Below are 22,576 nucleotides of genomic sequence, written 5' to 3'. Positions count from 1 at the left end.
GACACAGTCAAACAATCATTTGTTTCATATTGTTTATCATATTTTCGGTGTCTTTTCCAGCTACACACAGTTCAGAGCTTCTGTACCTGGACAGCTGCACATTAAATTTTGCTCAGCAGGCTCTGTGGTTCTGCACATTTAAATTGGAATAAATAACTGATCCTATTTTAAGAGGTTTAAGACCAGATAAGTTTCAGATTTAATTTCAGTCTGGTCATAATAGAAAGGCAGAGTTACTTATAGTCTGTAGCACATTTAAACAACAGATGGTTTAGAGAGATGCATATTTACATTACACGTCTCCAAAAACCACAAAATGCATCAAAATCTGAAAGGTGTGTTTTGTTGTATTAACTAATTATGATGGACCCAGTGATGTAGTGGTCAGTAAAATGTGTTTGATTTTGTCAAATTAATGATTATTCATCTAATAAATCATGACACTGCTCTCCCCTCTACATAAGCTTCCTTTATGCGTTAAAAGTATCTGTATTAGTATCTGCAATACAAGCCTGTGTTTACTTGGTATTGGATCGATACCAAAATCTGCAGTATCGCACTATTATTCATAAAAAAGAGAGGAGATTAAAATGTACTGAGAAGGATTGAAAACATATTTCACAACATGAAATCTGCTGTCTTGAGTTCTTGAATGCTTTCTCTCGATTATTGAGGAGTCTTTGCACTCTGAGGCGACAGTCATTGTAATTTGTCTCTATATGAATAAAACTGAACTGAGTTGAATTAAACGTGTGAGTGTGTTCTCCAACAGCCGAGGTGTTTCTGCGTAAATGATGTGAAAACTTTGCCTGTCTTAGTATCTTGTCAAACATTAGCTCCTCCCGTCATCCAGCTCGTACAATCACAGGCAACAAAACACGATGAAAGCCGGAAATAGAGCCAGGCTGCCTTTTAAAGTATGTGTGAGCTTCAATAGCAAAATGTAAGATCCACAGAAACAAAATTTAAAAAATCACAATTCATATTTCTGCTACTTTACTACATCTCTGTGTGTTATGATTCTGTGACATTATTTATTATTTAAAGACCCGTGTCCGTTATTTTGGCTATAGTGTTTCAGCCTGTGATAAGTCTGACTGGTTCAACTTAAATACAGACTTCACTGTAAGACCGGCACTTGTCTGGTTATAGAGTAATAATAAAAAGAAGAAGAAGATTTCATTAGTCATCCCAAGAAAAACTGTTCCTTGTGTGCGTGGTTTTTTTTAAATATGTGTTGCTATTAATTACGTGTAAGAAATCTATGAGAAATCGGGCCTTTGCTCCCTAACTCTGTGCCCTCAGTCGCAAATTTCAGGTCAAAGTGAATAACACATATGTTCATTAACTGGACGGGAGTATTCAGGGTACACCCACTGGCTGTGTGTGGTGTCCTCACATTCACAACACGGTGGTTACTAGTAACACCCCACGTGTCATTGTGTGACACTGTGTTTACCTTTTCTCCTTTCACTCCACTGCAGTCACATTTGGATCCTGCACATCCATGGCAAGCCTGTTTAAAAAAAACAAAACAAGAGAAAGAGAAATTAGCATCTTTTGACTTTTACTTAACAAAAAAAAAATCAGCGACATTTCCAATGATGAATAAAACTAACAACTGCATTCCAGTGTTCTGAAAATAGAGGCTCTAAAGTCGCTTTTTCCGATTCCATAACAAGCGAAAGATTCCCAGGAAAAGACACAAATAGAGGTTGGAGGTTGCATCAGGAAGGGCATCCAGTGTAAGAGTCCACCAAATCAAATGTGTGGAGGAAGCAGGTAAAAGCTAGAAAGCAGCTTTCTGGGTTCTGAAAATGTGTCTGCCATGTCTCCTTTTTGTCCTAATTTCCTGCCAAATCTGCAGCCTCAGCGATGTAAAATCAGTCAAAACTCCTTTCCAGAATTGTAAAACCAAACAGTAAATTTAGTCAACTTCAGCAAGTGCTACGGCATGCCACCGGGGGGCGCTGCATAATTACACTTTGCACATTACAGCACATGTCTTCCCACACAGGAACAGAAAGGTCAGCGGATTCTCCTGCAGGTTTGTTTGCTGATGAGATCGCAGCTGCAAGGTCGGCGAGGCCAAACAGTACTCTAAACTCAAATCAAATAAAGCTTTTATCTCACAGAAAGCACGTTTATCTTCCAAAATACTTCACTTCTTCCCATCCGTTAGACTTTGGATTCACTTTTTGTTAAGGACTAAAGACTGAGAGAGTTAAGAAAAACTAGGAGGGAGGGATGGATGCATGGATGGATGGGTGGAGTGGGAGTGCCAAGCTGCTGATTAACTTTTCCCATGCCTGTTGACACAGTGAATGCCAGACGGGCATCGATTGCACGCATGCCAGGCAGCCAGGCTGTGAGAAAGATGGAGAGGCAGAGAGCGCACGAGAGAGGACAGACAGGCGGACATTCTTCTGTGTCTGCAAAAACTTTTTGATGTCCATCTTTGAGCTGACGCTTTTCACGGTGTTCTTGTTTTACTGGCACAGAGGGGACGCAACTAACTCTGAGTGCATTTCCTGGTTCATCAGTTTATCATTTAGTCTAAGAAATCGGAAGGATTCTGGAATAAAAGGCAGTAAACATGCAAAATTGTCTTATTGTTATTGTTCTTAATTTAAACCTTCTTATTTGAATTTCTTTTATCAGCAAATTCCTCCCTGTAGGTTTTAGACTTTGCCGGGAACTGAAGTAATGTCTTAAAAATGTACTGATATTTTTGACTCATGTGAGCTGTTTAATAAGGCAGATTTTCTGTCATTGTAAACTGATTTCATTCCTGTGATTTCGATTGTTGGCTTAAGAAAAACAGGCAATATGAGGGTGTTGTGATATTTGTAACATTTTTTACTTTAAACTGATAACCAAAAAGATCAGCTATCAAGGATCAGCTAATGTGTTGCCAACAGGGAAGTCACAGAATGCTCATATTATACTTGGTTGCTTCTTTAATTATCATTTACTGGCCATTATAAATTCAGATACCAACAGGTTGGCAAATAACTAATGCTGGGCGATAATATCGGCCCTGCCAATATATCGATGTGGCTGCAGTGCGATTGCATGGTCTTCCAAAGAGTATTGTGGGCCATGATGATCAGAAAAGCATCTGCCAATATGTGCAATCAAATACAGCGTGTACTGGAAATACAATATACTAAGACCAAGTACCCAAAATTAAGCCAAAGTGGAACTGCAGCTCCTCTAATATCCACTCCATAGGCGAGTGACTCCTCATAGACTCCCATAAAAACTAAACAGGTTTGATTTTTCTTTTTTTTTTTTTGAACAACTCTTTGATTTATTTTTGTTAAGACTGAAAAACAAGCCTGTTACTGACCCTTTCCCCCGTTTTCTAACTCGGCCGTTTTCACTTCCACAAAGTGAAAGGGCCTGGGGTCAAAATTCTAAAATCAAGGCTATAAAATTGAATTTCACAATTAATCTTTGACACATTAAACCTTTCAGAAAAACTCACACAGTTCACCGTTTGCAGTTCTGTGTACACATTTAAAAACAGTGCATACATGTTTACATTACATTTGTCGCTTTCCAGTGTGTGTGTGTGTGTGTATAGAGAATATGCCCTTGATTATATAAAAATCAAGACAGTCCTACTATCCTGAGCTGCATGAAGGCCAAAGCAAAGCACTTGCATGATTTTACCTCACAACTGGTGCAAAGTGCTGTCTGGGATCACAGAGGGATCACCAGTAGACACACACACACATGCCTAAATACATCTGTGTGTGTCTCTGTGTGCGTGGGGGTGTTTTTACAAGCCTTGAATCTCCAAATTAGCCTCTGGTCTGCTTCAGCTCAATGCTGTCTGTTCTCCCACGCCCATGCCTGCAGCTCAGGCTCCATCCTTCTCTGCATCCATCTGTTTTTCTCCACACTCATCCCTCTTTTCTCCACTCTCATTTAACCAAAAAAGCATGACAGAGCTTGCTTGCTCTTAAAATCACTGAAACACTCAGCTACTCTTGAATAACCTGGAGATGTCCACTTAAACCAGCAACAGCGCTGATTTGGACTTGGTCTGTTCTTATAGTACTAGTATAAGTGGGACGTGAACTTTCAAACTAAATGTTATTGGACCTGTATGTCCCGCCTAATAAAGCTCTTTCTCATGTGCGGACTGAATTTGCAATTAATTATTAATGATTAATCTCTGTCTCTGTTCCACAGCATGTCTTTTGTCTTGCCTTCCTCCCCTCACCCTCAGACAGTCATGGCTGATGGCCGCCCCTCCCTGGTTCTGCTGGAGGTTTCTTCCTGTTAAAAGGGAGTTTTTCCTTCCCACTGTCACCAAGTGCTTGCTTCTACGGGGTCATATGATTGCTGAGGTTTCTTTCTTATATTTTAGGCTCTTTACAATATAAAGCACACTGAGCACACTATATAATTAACCATGTATCAAGATATCTGGGTATACTTCCACTACTCAGACTTGTTGCTGTCTTTCCCAATGGTTGCTTCTAGTGTGCAACGAATGGACAGAAATTGCCTGCCACCAAAAATATTTTTCTTCTCATAGACCACCATTACACAAAAAACCTTTACAAAACTGTCCAGCTAGGCTGCAAGGCTGCATACACACATATATATATATATATATATATATATATATATATATATATATATTTTTTTTTTTTTTTTTTTTTTTGCAAATAATAAAAACAAGCCTGGCAATCACTTGTGCAGTGGTCCCCAAAAGAGCGGGCCACTTCCCCCAGCAGGGCTGTAAAAGTACAGCGGGTGGGTCAGGAGCAGTCATTTACAAAAAATAAATAAAAATGCTTTCATTTTAAATTTCATAATTACTTTTGAAATGATCATCTACCATTTATGATTCAGTATTTAACTAAAAACAATGTAAAACTTATTAATAAAAAGCTCTGATATTTATTTCTGATATTTATTTATCGCTCCTCATTTGATCCAAAAAGTATCCAGTGACAAGATCAAAATGAATCAGAGAAAAGACAAAGAAAAGCAGTGCTTTAAATAAGTCTGGTGTTTGTTTGGTTGAAGTTTTCAATGTTCTTCAGAAAATGTTCAGATTTCAAATTTAACTGAAATGCTAATCCAGAAAAGGAAATTTGCCTTTCTCAGTGTAAAAGCTGTAAAGGTGGCCGAGATCTTCTTCTACAGCCACGATCATGATGTTTGATTTCAAGTAACAGGTGTGTCTGAATACCGTCTGCCACTCTGCTGACAGAAATCTTCACTTTATCACAAAGAGGATGCAACTTATAAAGGTGAGCTGTTTACTTTACAGCAAAATTGGCTAAAAATAAAGGGTGAACTAAGAAGAAACCAGGTGGCTTAAAAAAATCGGACTAAATACAATGTTAAAAGATCCTTCCCTCTTTACATGCTGTTCACTCCCTCTCTCTTTGCCCCCACAGCACTGAGGGGGCATGTAATCCACTTAGAAAGGTCAGTGAACTGCAGATATTTGCTCTACTCTTTCTTTCTTTTAACTCTCTTTCCTCACTCTCTCCCCACAGCGCCAGCTTAATGTTTTCCCCTCACGCCAACCAAGCAGCCAGGCCTGAGCAGAGCTAAAGCTACCAGCGATCACCACTGGAGGTCTGTATAGGACAGGTAATAACAGCCAGAAAACTGCAGCTCCGACACTGAGAAGCAGGACTACCAGGAAACAGCACCAGACTGCAGTTAATGTAGCTCTTCCTAAAAGCAGACATAAAGGTCTATGAACAGTATTTACGACACATATTTTAACTGTGTTACGTATTCATAAATTCAGTATAATGGAAACGAATTGTGCTCTACTCTTTTGGAGCACTATGTGTGCTACTTTAATGCTTAAATTTGCCTATTTTCATGTGAATCTGCACATAAATTTGACACATATATACAAAAATTGAACAATAAATTCAATAATTAAAGTATTTAGAGAGCAGTAAAAGTTCCAAAAAAAGCAAAAAAGTGAGTTAAAGTAGGTCAAATGTATTTATACAGCACCTTTCAAGATAAACAACACAAAGATTATAAAAGTACATTCACAGGTGTGTACAAAGTGATGGACACACGATCCAGGTGAGATTGGGTGAGTTGACAAGGAGAAAGAGGAGGAGGAGGAGGAGGAAGGAAGGCATGTACCCGAGGATTAGACTGGCGAGACTGGAATTCCCCCCCGACACTCATCAAAGAGTGACGATTAGACACGTATAGACGCTGCCCTGCCATGAGCACGCACATATGCGTTAATGTAGCAGACAAACAGACACAAACACTCATAAACAGCACGCACAGCTGCGCAGACAGAAAGAGAGCGCATCCTCGTTTTGAACATCGTTAAATGACGCCTGTTTTCTTATACCGATCACGGCACAAAGCGTGTTCGCTCCGGTCCGCTGGAAACACGTGGGTGTCTAATCCGGTTCAATCGTCGCCATCCGAGCTAAACCAATCTCAAAGCAACTTACTGTCCGATTATTTTTGATTATCTTGCTTCTTGAGATTTGAACTTTGTAAAAAGTTAGCTTGAATAATGCAGCTGCAGCAAAGCGCCACAAGATGGTACCTCTTTTCTTTTTAAGAGAGCAGAGCTGAGCCTCGATTTTTGACTGACATGATAGCCATTAACCATTTATGTTTGCACTTGAGGTGAACTGGACTCTCGAATGATAGGCATCGCAACTCAGACACAATCACCATATCAGAGCTGGTATAGGGGGTAAAAAGGGGGATCTTCAGAAAATCTCATCTCCTAGTTGCTGCAGCTTCTTCCTCCCAGATAAGATCCATGCCATCCATGTATTGATGTGTCACTGAAATGGCAGTAAAGAAAGACCAGCTTATTTATGCCTGTGAAAACAATAAATGAAATCAAAGCATAGGTGTCATTTACAGGCTGCTGTGGCTCAGGAGCTAGAGCAGGTCAACTACAAATCAGAAGGTGTTTTGAGTCCTGGTTCTAATATTCTGCATGTGGAGCAAGATGCTGAACCCTAAAAGTGTGTGAAAGCTAGGTTAAAAGTGCTTGTGTGAATGAATGAATGAGACTCGTGGTAAGAAAGCACATGTGCAGTTCATTTATCATTTGGGAGCAGAAGCACAACAAGATTGAAGTCAATCAATGAAAAATTGGAGCAGCCCTGATAAATGATCCTACAAGATGTCGTCATCTGATCATCTAAGTGTCTCATTCAATGGTTGTTGGAGATGCATGAATACATCATTAGTGTTGCAGGAGCCTTAATATCTTTTCCCTCTTCTCTGTGCACCTTTTGAAGTAGCTGAAATTGTGCTTGAAAACCTCTGCTCATTTGAAAGATTTTGATATATCGCCCACCTTTGTTGGTCAGTGGATTATAGAGCAAGAGGAAGACGGTGGATGCTTGTGTGTGTTCATTGAGAAATATTAGTAAATTCAAATAAACAGTAAATAAATGACCACAAACGTTAAAGTTTTTTGCCACATGTGAGCAAATCTGTGGCCTTATAGTTTCCTTATAGTCCAAATACGGAAAAAATAACCACATCCTGTTACAGAGACTGGACAGACCATCTAACATGAAACGGTACCGTGATATTGTGAAGGTGCTGTTTCGTGTCTGAGCATACATCTGTCCCAGTCCATGTGTTGCACCTCTGTGTGTGTGTTTACGGTGAATGGCACTCCAGGCTCCAAACCGCTGATCCCTTTCATCGTGGTTGGACTTTGACTACTTCAAGATGCCCCAAATGCGACGACCAAACTAAATATTTTGGCTTTGACAAAAAATCCAGACGTGTGTGCTTTGACTCAGTGGCTCTCAGGAGGAGGAGGACCTCCCCGACCGACGAACGCAGCGTGTCAAACTCATTCGCGCACACATTACACGCCATCGTGCCACAGTGGCAGTCCAGGAATTCCATTGATATTCCTGGGAATTCCTCCTTTTTCCACCCCTCAACACAACTTTGGTTCCTTTCTTCTCTTTTCATTTGGCCTAACTAGTGTTGACCCCTGTGACCTCCCGCTGAGAGATCCTGCAGGGCTGCTGACCACCATCCGTCCAGCCCTACCCACGCTGTATGACCCTTTTACTGTCTGTTACATTTAGATACAAATACTCTCTTATTCCCTCACCTAAAATCCTGTTTCAAATAAAAACGGGTTTTCCAACTGATCACTCTGCAGCTGAGCAAGTCAGAAATCTGTTTTTTCATCATTTGAATCCAACAATAGAACATTAAAGGTTAAAAGGGATATCCAGTACAAGAGGATGTTAAATCTTACCTGCATGTGTGCTGTTTCATCACAAACACATTAAAATGTATTAAGGCAATGAACAAATTGTATGTATTTAAAGGCACCTTGAGTAGAACCTTTTCTTTTTCAGAATATGATCCAACATGAGAACAACAAAATTGCTTTATAAGAATATCTATCTATCTATCTATCTATCTATCTATCTATCTATCTATCTATCTATCTATCTATCTATCTATCTATCTATCTATCTATCTATCTATATAGATAGATAGATAGATAGATAGATAGATATATGTATATATAACCTTCGCTTTTCTTCTACAAAAAGAAATGTAGATAGATCATTAAACTAACACTAGAATCACCTTAAAATCCTACATATAATCAACTGAATCTAAGATTTGAACAATGAGACACGACAGTGAACTCAGGAGACAAATATACAGCAAATAGTTGTAGTGATGGAGGACATGTAGAGCATTGCTGGGGATAGAAGAGGATGAGGTGGAGGCTGATGATGTGCTGAGGGGAGCCCTAAAGGAAGCAGCCGAAAGAACAATATGAAAAAAGAAGAGAAAGAAAATCAAACAGCAATATCAACATGCTTTCCTTTTCCCATAGACTATGTTTTAATAAATCATTAAATAAAATAGAGTTAAAATTTGGACATAAATTTTATGTCCAAAACAAATGTGTGACTTAAAAGAAAATTTAAGTCTTAAAATAAAAGTAAATAAGAAGAAAAGAAAGAATCTTTTTAGCACCCTCTGCTGGACAACCTGTACTAGTCTGTTTCAGTGCTTTTGGCACAGTACACGCTACAAACATTTGGAACTGATAAACCAACATTGGATCAACGTATCAAGCTCTGCTAAGTAACCCTAAACATCTGTTACGCATCATTTGAGAGACACATTAATTAAAGTAGTTTCTACAGAACTGAAGCCTGCTGGGATCACACATAGAAACAACCCTTTCTCCTTTACATCTGTAAAAACACACGTCACCCTCTGCTCCATTCTTTCATCTAGCAATGGGGTTTTTGTCTTTAACTTGTACTGAACCAAAACAAAAAGACTGTTGTGGTGCTGCAGTGATTAAACAGATGGAGGAGGTGTTTTAGGGGTGTTCATCACAGACGTTCCAGCGAGGCGGGTGGACATTATTAACAATAGTGTGTTTTTTGCTTCGCAGCAAACAGACTAAACTTTCCTTATCCTTCACAGTGGGTTTTTCACACAAGGGGAGTTTTTTTTAAATGTATTAATCAGACAGACTCTACGGAGAAGGACGTGAGCGTATTCTCACAGACGTCCTGAAATCATGTCTGCTTTGGACTCTGATATCAGGAAAATCTCAGAGCACATAAGCAGAAATGCTGAATGGACAGCAGGTAGTGACGAGAATGAAAAATGATTGAGTCAAAAAGACACTGCCAGTCTTTTTTGATACTATTCATGAGCCCAACTGAAATCCAAACTGAGCATAGTTTGAAGTGAGTGGATTGGAGTGAGTATAATGGATACCACTGGTACTAATTTCAACAAGGAGATGCTATATTGAGGTCATGTATTGTAGTTAACTGTCAGCAGAGGGCAGTATCTACTGGTGAGCTATGAAATATGGTGACTGAAAGAAGCACACAAAGTGTTTGGGAGTACTTTAGGTTTAGACCCACAGCCAAAATGAGCCAGAAACTGTGTGGTGTCTGAGCCTTTAGCTAAATATGCTAATGCTTCAAAGTGCATTTGCGTTTAGCATAAGTCCTCCAGCAATAATTGGCATATCAAGATTGAAAACCAATGTGAGGCCCAGGTAGGCCAAGCCATGTGGAGCCTATAACAATGTTGCCCATTTGGAATATGGGTACCCCACAGTGGACTGCCAGCTGTGGGCCATGTGGTTCTGCCTGTAGTGCGTCAAATTTTTTGACATAATACCTGAAGCATCATTACTATTTAATGCAGTATACAAGTGTGGAGTGTGAAATGTTACAAATTACTAACAAAATGTTGTAAATAATGAGAAATCAAGAAAGGTACCTAATGCTATCTGTCCGTCTTCATGGATTTGTGTGCTCATATAAGCACAGATCATTGAACAGTTGAATTTTAAGCTCTTATTACCGCTACATATTTATCAAAACTGGTGCATATCTACATGGCAAAAGAATATGCACCGTTACAAATAAACTGGTAGCTTTTCTCAGTACTTACGCCATCAAATTCTTTCAATTACCTCATGTAAGCAGAAAGATTTGCAGTCTCTCCTCTTGGAGACAACCTGCCATAGTGCAACCAGGCCTGGCTGGGACTGGCCCTTTTATACAACAGGTTCAGACATGCCCGACTCCTCGCTCTACATACATCAACACTTGGCACGTTGTGATGTAGTTAGGGGCAACGAGAAATTAGAGAGGGGCGCGGCGGCTTGCCAGCTGAATACCTGGATATGTGTAGCCCGGGGATAGACTGAGAGCAGACAGGTAAGAGAGAGTGGAGGAATGGCAGGAGACAGTTTGATGGAAATAAAGTGTTAAGCAAGATTACTGAAAACTGGCAGAGGGAGGGAAGGTTGTGATTTCACTTCACATTTGAATAAAATCAAGCATGGCTGATTATAAACAAACAAAACTGTGTGCTGCGGGCTCCAAGATGTTAGTCTATAAGTCAAAAATTGCAAATATGTGCAGCCTCAAGGAGCATGTACAACAAAATGGGTCACGTTCCTCCTTGGACTAGTGCACCTATCACTTGGACCAAAATTTGCAGTAAATGTACAGTATTGTGCAAAAGTCTTGAGCCATTCTTAGTAAAGGGAAACGAGGAGAAACGCTGAGGTTGGAGGAATTACACGAGAACTGGACTGCAAAACATTGACAACAGGTTTTACAAAGTAATGAATCCAATTTTTTGGTTTAAATCATCATCAGTATGTCTAAGAAAGATGACGAGAGAGGAACAACTGGGAGTGTCTACAGATATCTGTAAATCATGGTGACTCCAAACACACTGCCAGTGCAGTAAAAGCATACATGGATTGAAAAACGCGTAACGAAACACTACCAGGCATGGATTGGCCTCCCCAGAGCACAGGCCTCAACATTACTGAAGCAATGTGAGATCATCCAAAGACAGTTAACATCCAAAGAAGAGCTCTGGATGTCATCAAGAGGTCTGGAGTACTAGAAAAGAAATTACAAGAAAGCTGCTAAAGAGAGTTCAGAGCACCGAAGAGTAAATGTGACCTACCCAAAAAAAACCTTTACCTAACAAATATCTGGTTCCTTTTCCGCTATTAAGGAATCTAACAGAAACACTCATCCAAATGAATCACAAAAAGCTATAATTTACCTCAAAGCTAACTACATTTTACACGAAAGCATTAAAGTGTTCCTCCACACTCACATAAATGTAGTCAGTTTACCACTGCTAAACTGTTCCTGTGTGCCACAGCAGAGAGCTTCATATTTAGCCTGTAACTCCTGCTGCGAGAATGTGAAACAGAGGGAAGGGGCACAAACAGCTGTGCTCTGTGCACGATACAGAAAAACTTTTTTTTCCTTTTGGATTTCAGATGATAAGAGTTTATGATGCAAAGATTAGGGATTAGCAGCTGAGCCTTTTGCACTCATTCACCTGCTTCATGCCTCTGCTCTTTAAGGCGCGCCTTTGTGCACCTCTAGGTTTATTTGGTTTACCATATTTTCTGAACGGCCCATTTTTGGCATTTTAAAGGATTTTATAGGTCTTATAGGCATGCCCTGCTGTGCACCGTGAGGCAGTTATAACACTTTTTGTTGTAATATCACTAAAACTGATTACGTGCCACTGCAGTACGATTTCCCCACATAAACACTACATCAAATAATAACAGAAAATGCTCCTTTAATGAGCTAAATTTGACCCTGTGCTCTAATTCAGACACGCTGCCTGCGATTTAGTGGTGTTTGTGCGCGAGTTACGTTTAAACTGTGAGCGCTGAGAGTGGTGCTTAGCAGCGGTTTGGTTCAGATCCCCTAACCTGGCTGAACATGCTCTCGCTTGCTTTTCCAGACTTGAGCGATATGATTTTAAGCAAATGTGCAGGCAGGTCACAGCAGGTTCCTATCCTGCCCGTGTTTCTCCTAAATACACCCCACCCCCCTTTAAATGACTTCTAATGAGAGCAGACACAGTGAAAAGGCATAAGTGTCACAGCTGTATAGCTACCTGTTGGCATTAAGCCACATTAAAAAGGAGAAAAAGGAAAAGACTCGCAGAGGAAACACAGCAGGTCGATCTGAAACAGTGCGCTGCATTTCTCCAGGATGCATTTTTTTTTAGATTTTAGCAAGTTTGAGTGTGGGAAATGCTCATTCATTTAACAGCTAGAATGAACCATGTGTCACTATAAATTCTATTTGTCAAATAAGATCACAGCAGTTTTTTCCCCTGGTAGTTTAAATTTGGTATTTACCAAAAGTAACAATAAACAAAATCAAAAAATTCAGTTTAAAAATAAAGAGACTTTATGACTTCATGATTTCTCACCCTTTTTACTTCTGGTCCCTCCGTTCTAACCCATCCAGCTCCTCCTTCATCATGTGCTTCCTGCTCTCTCCATCTGTGCTGTGATAAACATCTGATATCTCAGTTGTTTTGACCTGAGGTGGTCTGTTTGTCCAGATGAGACAAAGAATGCTGCGCATTCAATGTTGATATGCACAAAGACAAATTTGTGCAGACATATGCAGACAGAAAACAAAAATGCTCCCTTCAAATTTCATTCTGTGTTGCAATATATTGGCAATAAAGGTGGAAAAACATCCGTCTCACCACCTTTCACACAATAACACACGTCTGTTACTGTGGACTGTCTGAAACAAGAGCTAAACATTGCCTAAAAGACCAGCCGGAGGAAAAGTCCTCCTACATCAACAGAATAAAAATCCAGATTTAACCTGAAGGGAGGAGGAAAAATAAGTGAGAGAGAGCGAAATCTTAAATTACAGCCTTCTGTTATTACTACTCTACAACATACAGACTGCTAAACAAAATTAGAGGAGTCACCAAAGCTAAAAAACAGTTGAACACCTGGAGATTTGTTGGGCTTCACGCCACTTTCATCGTTACACCAGACGAGGAAGTCCTAAGCGCTTGAGTTAAAGGCAGCTTCTTTAAGAAGTTTCACCTCTCGTGTGAAAGGCTTCTTCAGTTCAAACAGCTGATGGGAAGCCCCAGACATTTAAACTCTAGTGAGGTTATCACCTCAGACATCGCCCTAGGAGTCGCACCCATCTTTTAGTACTGAAGAAGCCTTTTGGATGAGCGGTGAAACATCTTCAGGAGCATAAAAAAGAAGTCTAGTTAAGACGACCAAGATCTGGAACTGAGAATGCACACAGATACTGCTAGCCTTGAACCTCCCCTAATTTCTTTATCATTTGCTTCTGAGGAGCCAGACTTCCTTGTAGTGGTCTCAAGCAACGGTTCTCCGGGTTGTCTAAAGGTTTTTCGCTCGTTTTCACTTGTGCCTGACATTTTCAGTTTGTTAAGCCACTGAACACTCAACTATGAATCATTCAAAGATATAAAAGGGACCAACCTTAAGAGATAATTCAGTGTTGTCTTTACACATACCAAACAACTTAGCAAAGAACCAACTTTGCTAAGTGCTAAATGTTATCTTTAGGCCCTTTGTTATTAGCAGACTGTCACAAAAATACATTTTTTTCTTTACTTGAATCTATAAAAAAGGCCAAAGATGACATAAAAATAGCATTTTTGCACCAATTCCACCGATTCCCAAAGAACTATTAGCTGAAAACTTGGCATACCTCAGCATGGTGTGCACTGTGTCCTTAAAAAAGTGAGAGAAAATTGAAGAAGAGGGGTATATGACTAAATGCATTACTAAGCAGTGGATCCTGTGATTTTATGCCCTGCCTCTCTCTGCTGTATCACTCAGCGATGTAAAAAATGCTCAGACACAGCAACATGTTGAACATTATCCTGCGACTGCTTACTAAAGGCTTAGCTGCATACCAGCTGGCACACTGAACTGAGATTAACTAAGACAGGCTGTCCTGAGCCCGCTGCCCTAAACTGAATGATTACAACCAAACATTAACCTGAACTAGTCCCAACCCGAAGACTATAACAAAGTCTCAACCTTCAAGCAGCTCTTTACAAGGTGTTTCCCCAAACTGTACTAAACTTCTTACAAAGATAAAAGTCCAAACACACGCACACTAAAACACAGCAGCCTACATCTCAGTGTAAAGTACAAACAGTATGTGTTTATCAGGATTTTACATGACTCTGGTGTAATACAGGTTAAAAAAAGCAGATATATTAAAAGAGTGAGGTCTTTTGCATCCAGACTGGGTACAAATAATCTGAACTGTGGCGATACTGTCAGCTAACTCCCCACCACACCGAAGTTTAGCTTATATGAAGCGGTATATTAGGCTTTGAGCTCAAATGTCTCAATAAAGAGTGAGAACAACAATTCATGGCTGACTTCAGTTTTTCATTTCTGGACTCTACTAGAGCGGCTCTGAATGAGTCACAGTTAGAAATAATCCTGTTTTATTTATATACTGGGCCTCTGTTCAGCCCTGCCATTCACTCTCTGGTTGAAATAGGCCATTTTAGCACCTCAGTCTTTCAGACAACTTTCTTCTGATTGGTTGCCCCTCATAAACAGATTTAAGCAGCAGGTGGGTGGGTTTCTGTACTCATAGGCAAAGATTTGTGTCTGTCTGATTTTTTTTTTTTTTACAATTATAGATGTTTTATGTCTGTAAAACCCCTCACTACACACTTTATACACTTTTCTCAGACAGGTATGAACATTTCCTCACTTTTCTCTCTTGTTTAAACACTTTCAAAGTTCAAACCTTCGTAGAAAAATATATAGAATAAAACCAAAGGCGCCCGCGGTTGCCTTTGACAGAACTTCAGAGTCACGCTGCTAGCGAGGTAAATTTAACAAGCTTAACACTTTCTGTACTGTACAGGAGACAAGGCACGAGATTGAGTGACAATGGTCTACAGCCAATCAGAACGCAGAACACGATGCGCTGTGCAAAAAAAAAAAAAGCTTGCAAAATTGCACAAAAAAATCCGCGAAACAGGTGAAAGGTGAACCACGTTATAGCGAGGGACCACTGTATTTAAGTATACCTTACAAACTGTTATGTATATTTAACAAGTGAGCCATTATAAATTTCAAATTTCTCTTGATGTTCATACGAGTGCAATGTTACGTTCTCTGTCTGCGTTGTGTCACATTGAACATATGTTGATCATATGTAAGTTAATTATCCCCAAAATTTGTTTCCACTGCAGAATTCACAAATATGAAATGAAGGATTTAAAAAAGAGCTACACGCCTGGCAAAACCTTTTTACTACTTAGGATAATGGAATATACAGACAAGTTCCCCTTAAAATGATAGAAAAGCATCACCAGCCTATATTTTTCTGTTATAAATGACCACCTCTGCAGTTCCATTATGGTGTCTTTCAGCTAAGTGTTTTAAATTTAAAACTTCCAGCTTTAGTATTTTGACTTTCTTTCTTCTCATCATCCAAATTTCCAGCAGCAACATGTTGCATTTCTTTACAAAAATACATAAAAAATCCAGCACTTCCCAAAATGGTCATATAATAAAAATCTCCAAATGACTGCTAATCTAAAATGTCTGCTGAATGTGAAAATCAAAGTCTGCTTGCCAGTTCAGTGAAGTCTAGTATACTCATTTCATAAAATAATTCGATGTAATGTTTATAGCTTTCTCTGCTGTTGCCGAGTGGCATAAAATTCAAGCAGAGCATGTATGCATGCATCTGTAATAACATCACACTACCTCTCACACTGCTCATGAGAGACAAGAGACGTAATTCTCACAGCCACACGAGGTCCTCGTCGGGACTTTCTAAACAAACCGCAATCATTTCATGCGGGGGCTGAAACAGACGAGCGGGTCTCATTCTTAGATTTTGTCATTTGCCCTGAAACGGCTCCGTCTGGACGAGTTTATAAAAGGTAATAAAGTAACTGTATACTCTGAAATATGTAAAGAAACAGACATGCAAAGGCTACTAGCTCCCCTTTTTTCTCCATGTGGTTGTCGGGGAAGCCCTGTTTCCTCCACAGCAGCATGATGAAAGAAACAGGTGCTCGTATTTGGGGAGTGTGGGAGAGAGAGAGAGCATTGGAAATAGTGAGGGAGAGAAAAGTAGAAGAAGAGAGAACCAGACACATCCCACGCTACTGTTTTTCTATGCAGGCACAGACTCACTGAGCTGTGTGCTTCTGTTATACTACAATACTGTGAATACCTGTGTCTTATCACTCCTTGCCTTTGCTTGCTCTCATGCAGTCCTGTTGTTGTGGCAACTCATGTGAGATAAAAAACAAAACAAGTTGATGGTAAAGTGTTGACTCTCTTTGTTAATCAGCATAACAATATTCTTCTTCTATAGTGAAAACGGCTGTGGATGGCTGCAACCCTTCTTTGTGTGTTATTGTGGCTCTACAAGTAGGATGTGTGCATCAGGTTAGATTAGGAAAAGACTGTGAAGAGTTCAATGCTGCTGTGAATCAAAATCAGTGTCCTGTGTATTGGACTATAATGATCAAAGTGTGATCGGTAGTGAGAGTAAGGAGAGGTGAAGGTGTGATCTGGAGAGGAGTGAAAGTGAGGAGAGGTGAGATACAATGTGTGAATGAGAAGCAGACGAGCGTAACAGTGAAGCTGCGAGGAGCAGAGGTAATGAGGGCATATACAAGGGTTCACCCAGAGCTGGGCAATATGAGGAAAATCTAATATCACAATATTTTTTTGCTATATCACAATACATGACATATATCACAATATATTTAAATAACATCTAAAACAAATGTTGTTTTTAACCATTCGGTGCTTAAAATTGCACTGGTATTTTGTATTTTGCTAACTGCTCACTTTTGCAGCAATAGTTTTACAGCATGTTTTGCAAATTACCCTGTTTTGTTCGACATCCTCCTTGTGAAATCCATGCTCAGCGCTGTATGCCAGGTAGAAAGTTTTCCGGCTGGGAGGGGGGATTAATGATGCATTCACAGAGTGTGGGAGAAAAAACCCCTCATAGTGAATTACATACAGACAGCTTAATATTGTCATGGCAACTTATAATGGTACAATAAAGCCATTTTAACCATCGTACGTGGAAAAATGCGATACAGCGAGTATATTCGATATATCGCCCACCCCTAGGTTCAACCATCCAAAGCAACACAGTGCAAAAGAGAGGCGAAGAAGAGGGAGCAAGCAGGGTAAGGAAGAGTGTAAGGGGTGATTTGTGATAGGAGAGCAGTGAGAGGGAAAGGGAAGGTTTAAAAATGTGATGTATGGCTGGAGACGGGGGCACTGACAAAAGGACTTGAAGCCGAGCTGAAGGCATTAAGATTTTCATTGGGAGTGACCAGAATGGACAGGATTAGAAACGAATACATCAGAGGGAAAGCTCAGGTTGATTGTTTTGGAGACAACGTTAGAGAGGCGAGGCTGCAGAGGAGGGATGGTGGATGCAAAGAAGGCATTCTTCATCTGACTGTTTATTGTAGTCTTTACCTTACAATATAAAATGCCTTTTATCTGAAATTGAATTGATTTCAGGAGTGGTTTCAGATGTGCCTAAGGGTCACCCACATTAATCTTCCAATGACCTTCAGCTGTTGCCAGACTGTAGGCTATGCTGATATACTTGTCAGTCAGTCTAGTTACAGCCTCTCCTCCTTCCCATTCCACCTTCTGGCCTACCTGGCCCTCCGCCCTCCGAACCGCACTAGCTTTAAAAGACTTTTTTGTCATGACTTTTTTGGACACCACCCTGATCCACCAACTTTTCTGGGTCTCCTGACTCCCCTCTTTGCTCAGCCTGGTAATAGCTACCCACTCAGCTCCCCAAGCACTCACAGGATTAAAGATTTTAAGATACTCCCTAATATCTTTCTTGGTCAATAAAACCGCTTTAGTCATGTCCTGGTTTCTTCTCTGCATCTGGGTTTAGCTGTTCTGGACATTCGGTCCCTTCTCTTTGGTGATTTTATAGGTACTGAGCCGCTCGCCCACCTCTTTGGGCCCTTCAAGCTAAACAAACTAATATCTGGGTGCTAACTGTCACTGCATCGTTGTTACTGTCCATACATACAAGCATAAATAGATAAAACTGAGGAACATGTAATAGCTAGGGTTGGTGAAGAATGTGCTTTGGTCTTTAGCTGTGTCCCAGCCTTTTTCATTAATTGAGTGCAAAATTTTACAGCAAAGTTCATCATCAGTGTTGAATGACAACAAAGAAACATGAAAAAGAGAAAGCTGACATGCCAGCAGAGCTGAAAACAAGCTGAGCGCAGTTTAGAGAGGGAAGTTTTTGCCTCAGTCTCAAACTTTAAAAGCCCAGTTGACAAAGTAACGATGACAACAAAAGAAACAAGACGTTATAATGGGAGACAGGATAAGATGGCAATAAAGAGGTTCTTAGTAATATGAGGCCAGTCTGCTTAAGTGAAATTTTTGTTGTGTGCTCAGCTCAGAGCTGAAAGAGTGAAAGGGAAGGGCAAGGTAGAAATCTGATCAAACGAAGCCACTGATCACAGACAGATTAAGCCTCACAAGCTTCTATTCGTCTCACAAACAAAATATGCAAAACAAATGAGTGGAGAAACGTGATGTTTTTAACCATACATTTCTCTTCTTTTTTGCCCAGTAACTTCTCTTTATTGGAGATTTTTAGTTTATTGTTCTTTTGCTTTCCATATGAAACTCTTTAACAGACTTTTCTCATGCGCCTTCAAATCTAACTTCTTTTTCCCCACTAAGCAGCAGTCCGAGCTTCCTCTGGGTGGTAAAATTCCCTTTTATTCGGAGAAAAGGAGCAACACAGGACAAAGATGATGTCCTTTCAGAAAAGGAGGTCAGCAAAACAAGAAGAAAAGATAAGTAGGGGGCTGAGGAAGACAGCATGTCTTGTGACTGTTCTGAGTAGGTGGATTTGTCAGGTAGCCCGCTGAATCACAGCCACACACTCAATTCAGACACAGGGGGGAAAAAATCCCACAAGATTCCCACATAAACAGTTTCATCGCAAGTTCTGTTACATATATCTGAAATTTCCATCAGCGCAAAACATAACTGGCTGCCAAAAAACTAAAAAATCAATAAAACACAAATCCCAGGTCTGAATCATCACCAAAAGCTCATCCCATGATCGAAACCTTAATCTCTCCACCAAACCTTCAATCCTCTTAAAAACACAACCTCCTTCCATTTAAAGAGAGATCTCCTTCCCACTTTAATGTTTTCAGTGATGTTGCTGGGCTACTGAGAAGTGCGAACAGATCAAAGAACAGGTATGACTAGACTAGAAGTACAAGATGAAATGGATAAGACACTGAAGCCCTTATGATGGCAGCTTACGTCTATAGCAGTAACGTGCATCTCCACGTAGGTACCCTCAACTTTAATCAAACTGAAATCTTACAGTAGTGAGAACTGGGAATGCAATGACAGCAGAAATTTAGTAGTCTGTACCAATACCAGACCTCAATACCAAAACAAAACAACCACCACCCCTGGGCCCTCATAAGGAAAAGAGGAGGAGAATGGATGGATGTTTTAAAACAATGATGAGGTTAAGATTATCGGTTAAGGTTATCGCCACCTGTTGCTTTGGCATGGTATTGACATTGCTTCAGATCGGTTATTTCACATTTTCATGTGGATTACATTTTTTTTAATGAAAAAAATTCCCATTTTGAAAAGTACTTGTGTACATAAGGGTGCAGCCTTCATGATTACTTGCTGATTTCAGGGTTAGGGTTAGATTCTACTACTACTATCCCTGCTGTTGTAAAAATGACAAAAAGCCTTTAAATATCACTTTTATTTCAATATCATGTATCCTTCTACTATTGTTGCTCATGCTAGAGCTGCTACTACTGCTACACCTACTGTAATGTAAGTTCAGGTACAACTTCTCCTTCTAAAACTACAACTACTACTGTTCTGGTTGATCTTTTACTGCCACTACAGCCCCTACGAGCCATCAGTTGATGATCCACTTCAAGTAGACACTGATATCATCCACCTGTAACTCCCTGATCAGCCATCCTTTGGGGTAAAGTCCTTATTTGTGACTTTATCAGCTCTACTATCACCTATCTCTAGTGTGGTTGCTCAGTGAAGTGAGATTTTCTGCTCATAGCTATTTGAACCCAACAAAAAATCCATCCTCACGTCCTTCCAGTGGCTCCCTGTTCATTTCTGTATGACCTTCAAAAGCCTTTTGAATATCCAAGCCTATCCAAAGTCTGATCCCTGCACACAGAACTTCTCACCTCTTAAAGCACCACCAGAAAAAGCTGGTATGATTATTTGGCATTATTTAAATTCTGTTTACTAGAGTCATTTACCTTTTGCCAGTTTCCCTGGTTTTGCTCCTAGTATACACTAGGGACGGCTTTTAAGAAATACTTTTTTTATTCTCTGGATTTAAATTTTTTCAAAATGTCAAATAAATGAATACACCTGGTAACACAACATACATCACTGTGGTCTCTACTTCTACTGCTTCTACTACACCACTGTGAGTACACTGAAGATGTCCATGTAAATGTGGCGTCCACACTAGCCTGACATTTAAAGACCCATGAAGAGGAGGCAACAGGGAACTGAGTGGATGCTGTTTCAGTCTGAATTAGAAGAAAATGAAACTCATGGAAAATCGTGATGCAGACACCCACGTCTGCGGCCTGTTTGGGTCTTATTAGTCACGACATATTACTCTTATCACATAACACTTTATTTACCAGATGGAAATAAAAACGCCAGCCTTGACTAGCAAATTGTTGAGGAGGTGTTTGAATTCCACAACAAGGAGAATGAATGAAACTGAAAATTGTGGGTTTAGCTGAAGCTTTGCAATTGATGCAAGTGCTCTGCTATTACTACTGCAGATATATTAGAACAGTGTTTCCCAACCATTATGTGCAGCGAGAAATGATCAGGTGTGCTGTGGAAGATTATCTGGTTCCACCCGATTGGTACTCTAAGCGATCGGCATTAGTAGCGGGCAGAACAATTGCATTCTCTTCCACTAGAGGGCAGTACAGCTACCTGCTCTAATTAAATTGGTTGCAAACTGCCAGTAAAACAGAAGAAGATGAAGAAGAAATTCTATAATATTCATGCTGTGAGACGACCTAGCGCGTAATAGCAATAGATAAATATTTAAAAAGAAAAAGTAGTAAATCTGACCTGTGTCCTGAAGAAAATTCCGACCCAGATGAAGACCCTAGCATCAGTAGTGGTCGGAAGAAAGCAAAAAAGGTATACTGGGGACAAACTGAGCCAATTCCAGTCTAACAATATGCTTTTTGTGTCATTTTTGTTTGGTGGTGTGCCATGTAATTTTTCTAACGTGCAATATGTGCCGTGGCTCCAAAAGATTGGGAAACACTGTATTAGAGTACTACTATTACTATACTGTACTACTGGTATCCGATTCTCCAAGGCTACAGCTAAATCTGTCATTGTTGCATCTTTGGCTATTTTCACTTTGGCTTCTACATCAGGTCTGCTTCTTCATGCAAAGAGAATAAAAAGCAAAGCAGCAAAGGACGGGGGAAGAGAAATGTCTGTACTCAATCCGGGTAATTAGCTTTTTAAGCTTTTGGTTTTGACCACCTGTTAATCCTAACGGCATCCGAAGGTCATTGACACCATTGTGTAAGTTCTGCCACAAACACACAGGGACTTTGAAGGATGAGCAGGTTAGCAACAAATTAGAATAATGGAGGTCTGTCAAAGTATCTTTAGGTAACATTAAGGTGCCTTGAATAGATTCATGAGCGTGTAAGAGAAATGTTAATGTTAGATAGAAGTACTCTGTAGAAGTATTGAACACGTAGCATTATATAAGTACCACACCATTTACACTATCTTGATACTAGAATTTCATATTGAATACCATTTTTGATACCACGGGAGTGGAGGGGTAAGGTTGGGGTGGGGTATGACAAAAATGTTAAAAAATTTTAGGTAGTACCAAAAAAATAAAACAACGATAAGTATGTGAGGTAGTTCTGTGAGCAAATAGAGTTGATGAAGTTGGCGGCTGCCATTTTTGCCTGGATGCTGGTAGAATTTTCTTACCTTCAGAGTTGGAGTTTGACACAAATAATTGTGTTACGCTTTTAAATTAGTCTATTATAATGTTACAGAAAGTTTTATTATTAGGCATGACCACTAGCTGCTACCTTAATGATAACTAAACAGAAGCTATCTGATAAAGGAGGG

At 39.9% G+C, this 22,576-nt stretch overlaps 1 protein-coding gene across 1 annotated transcript in view; it reads right to left on the bottom strand.

The window, feature by feature from the left end:
• Positions 1-22,576, bottom strand: part of LOC135932704 (collagen alpha-5(IV) chain-like) — a 91,012-nt gene that overhangs the window by 64,159 nt on the left and 4,277 nt on the right. The window contains exon 2 of the mRNA XM_065470291.1: positions 1,460-1,516. Coding sequence (XP_065326363.1) covers positions 1,460-1,516 — 57 coding nt within the window. The remainder of the gene's footprint in view (positions 1-1,459; positions 1,517-22,576) is intronic.

Source organism: Pelmatolapia mariae, linkage group LG3_W (assembly GCF_036321145.2).
Source record: "Pelmatolapia mariae isolate MD_Pm_ZW linkage group LG3_W, Pm_UMD_F_2, whole genome shotgun sequence".
Taxonomy (NCBI): Eukaryota; Metazoa; Chordata; class Actinopteri; order Cichliformes; family Cichlidae; genus Pelmatolapia; species Pelmatolapia mariae.
Note: the sequence above shows the minus strand (reverse complement) of the source record. Positions and strands in the feature narration are given on the sequence as shown.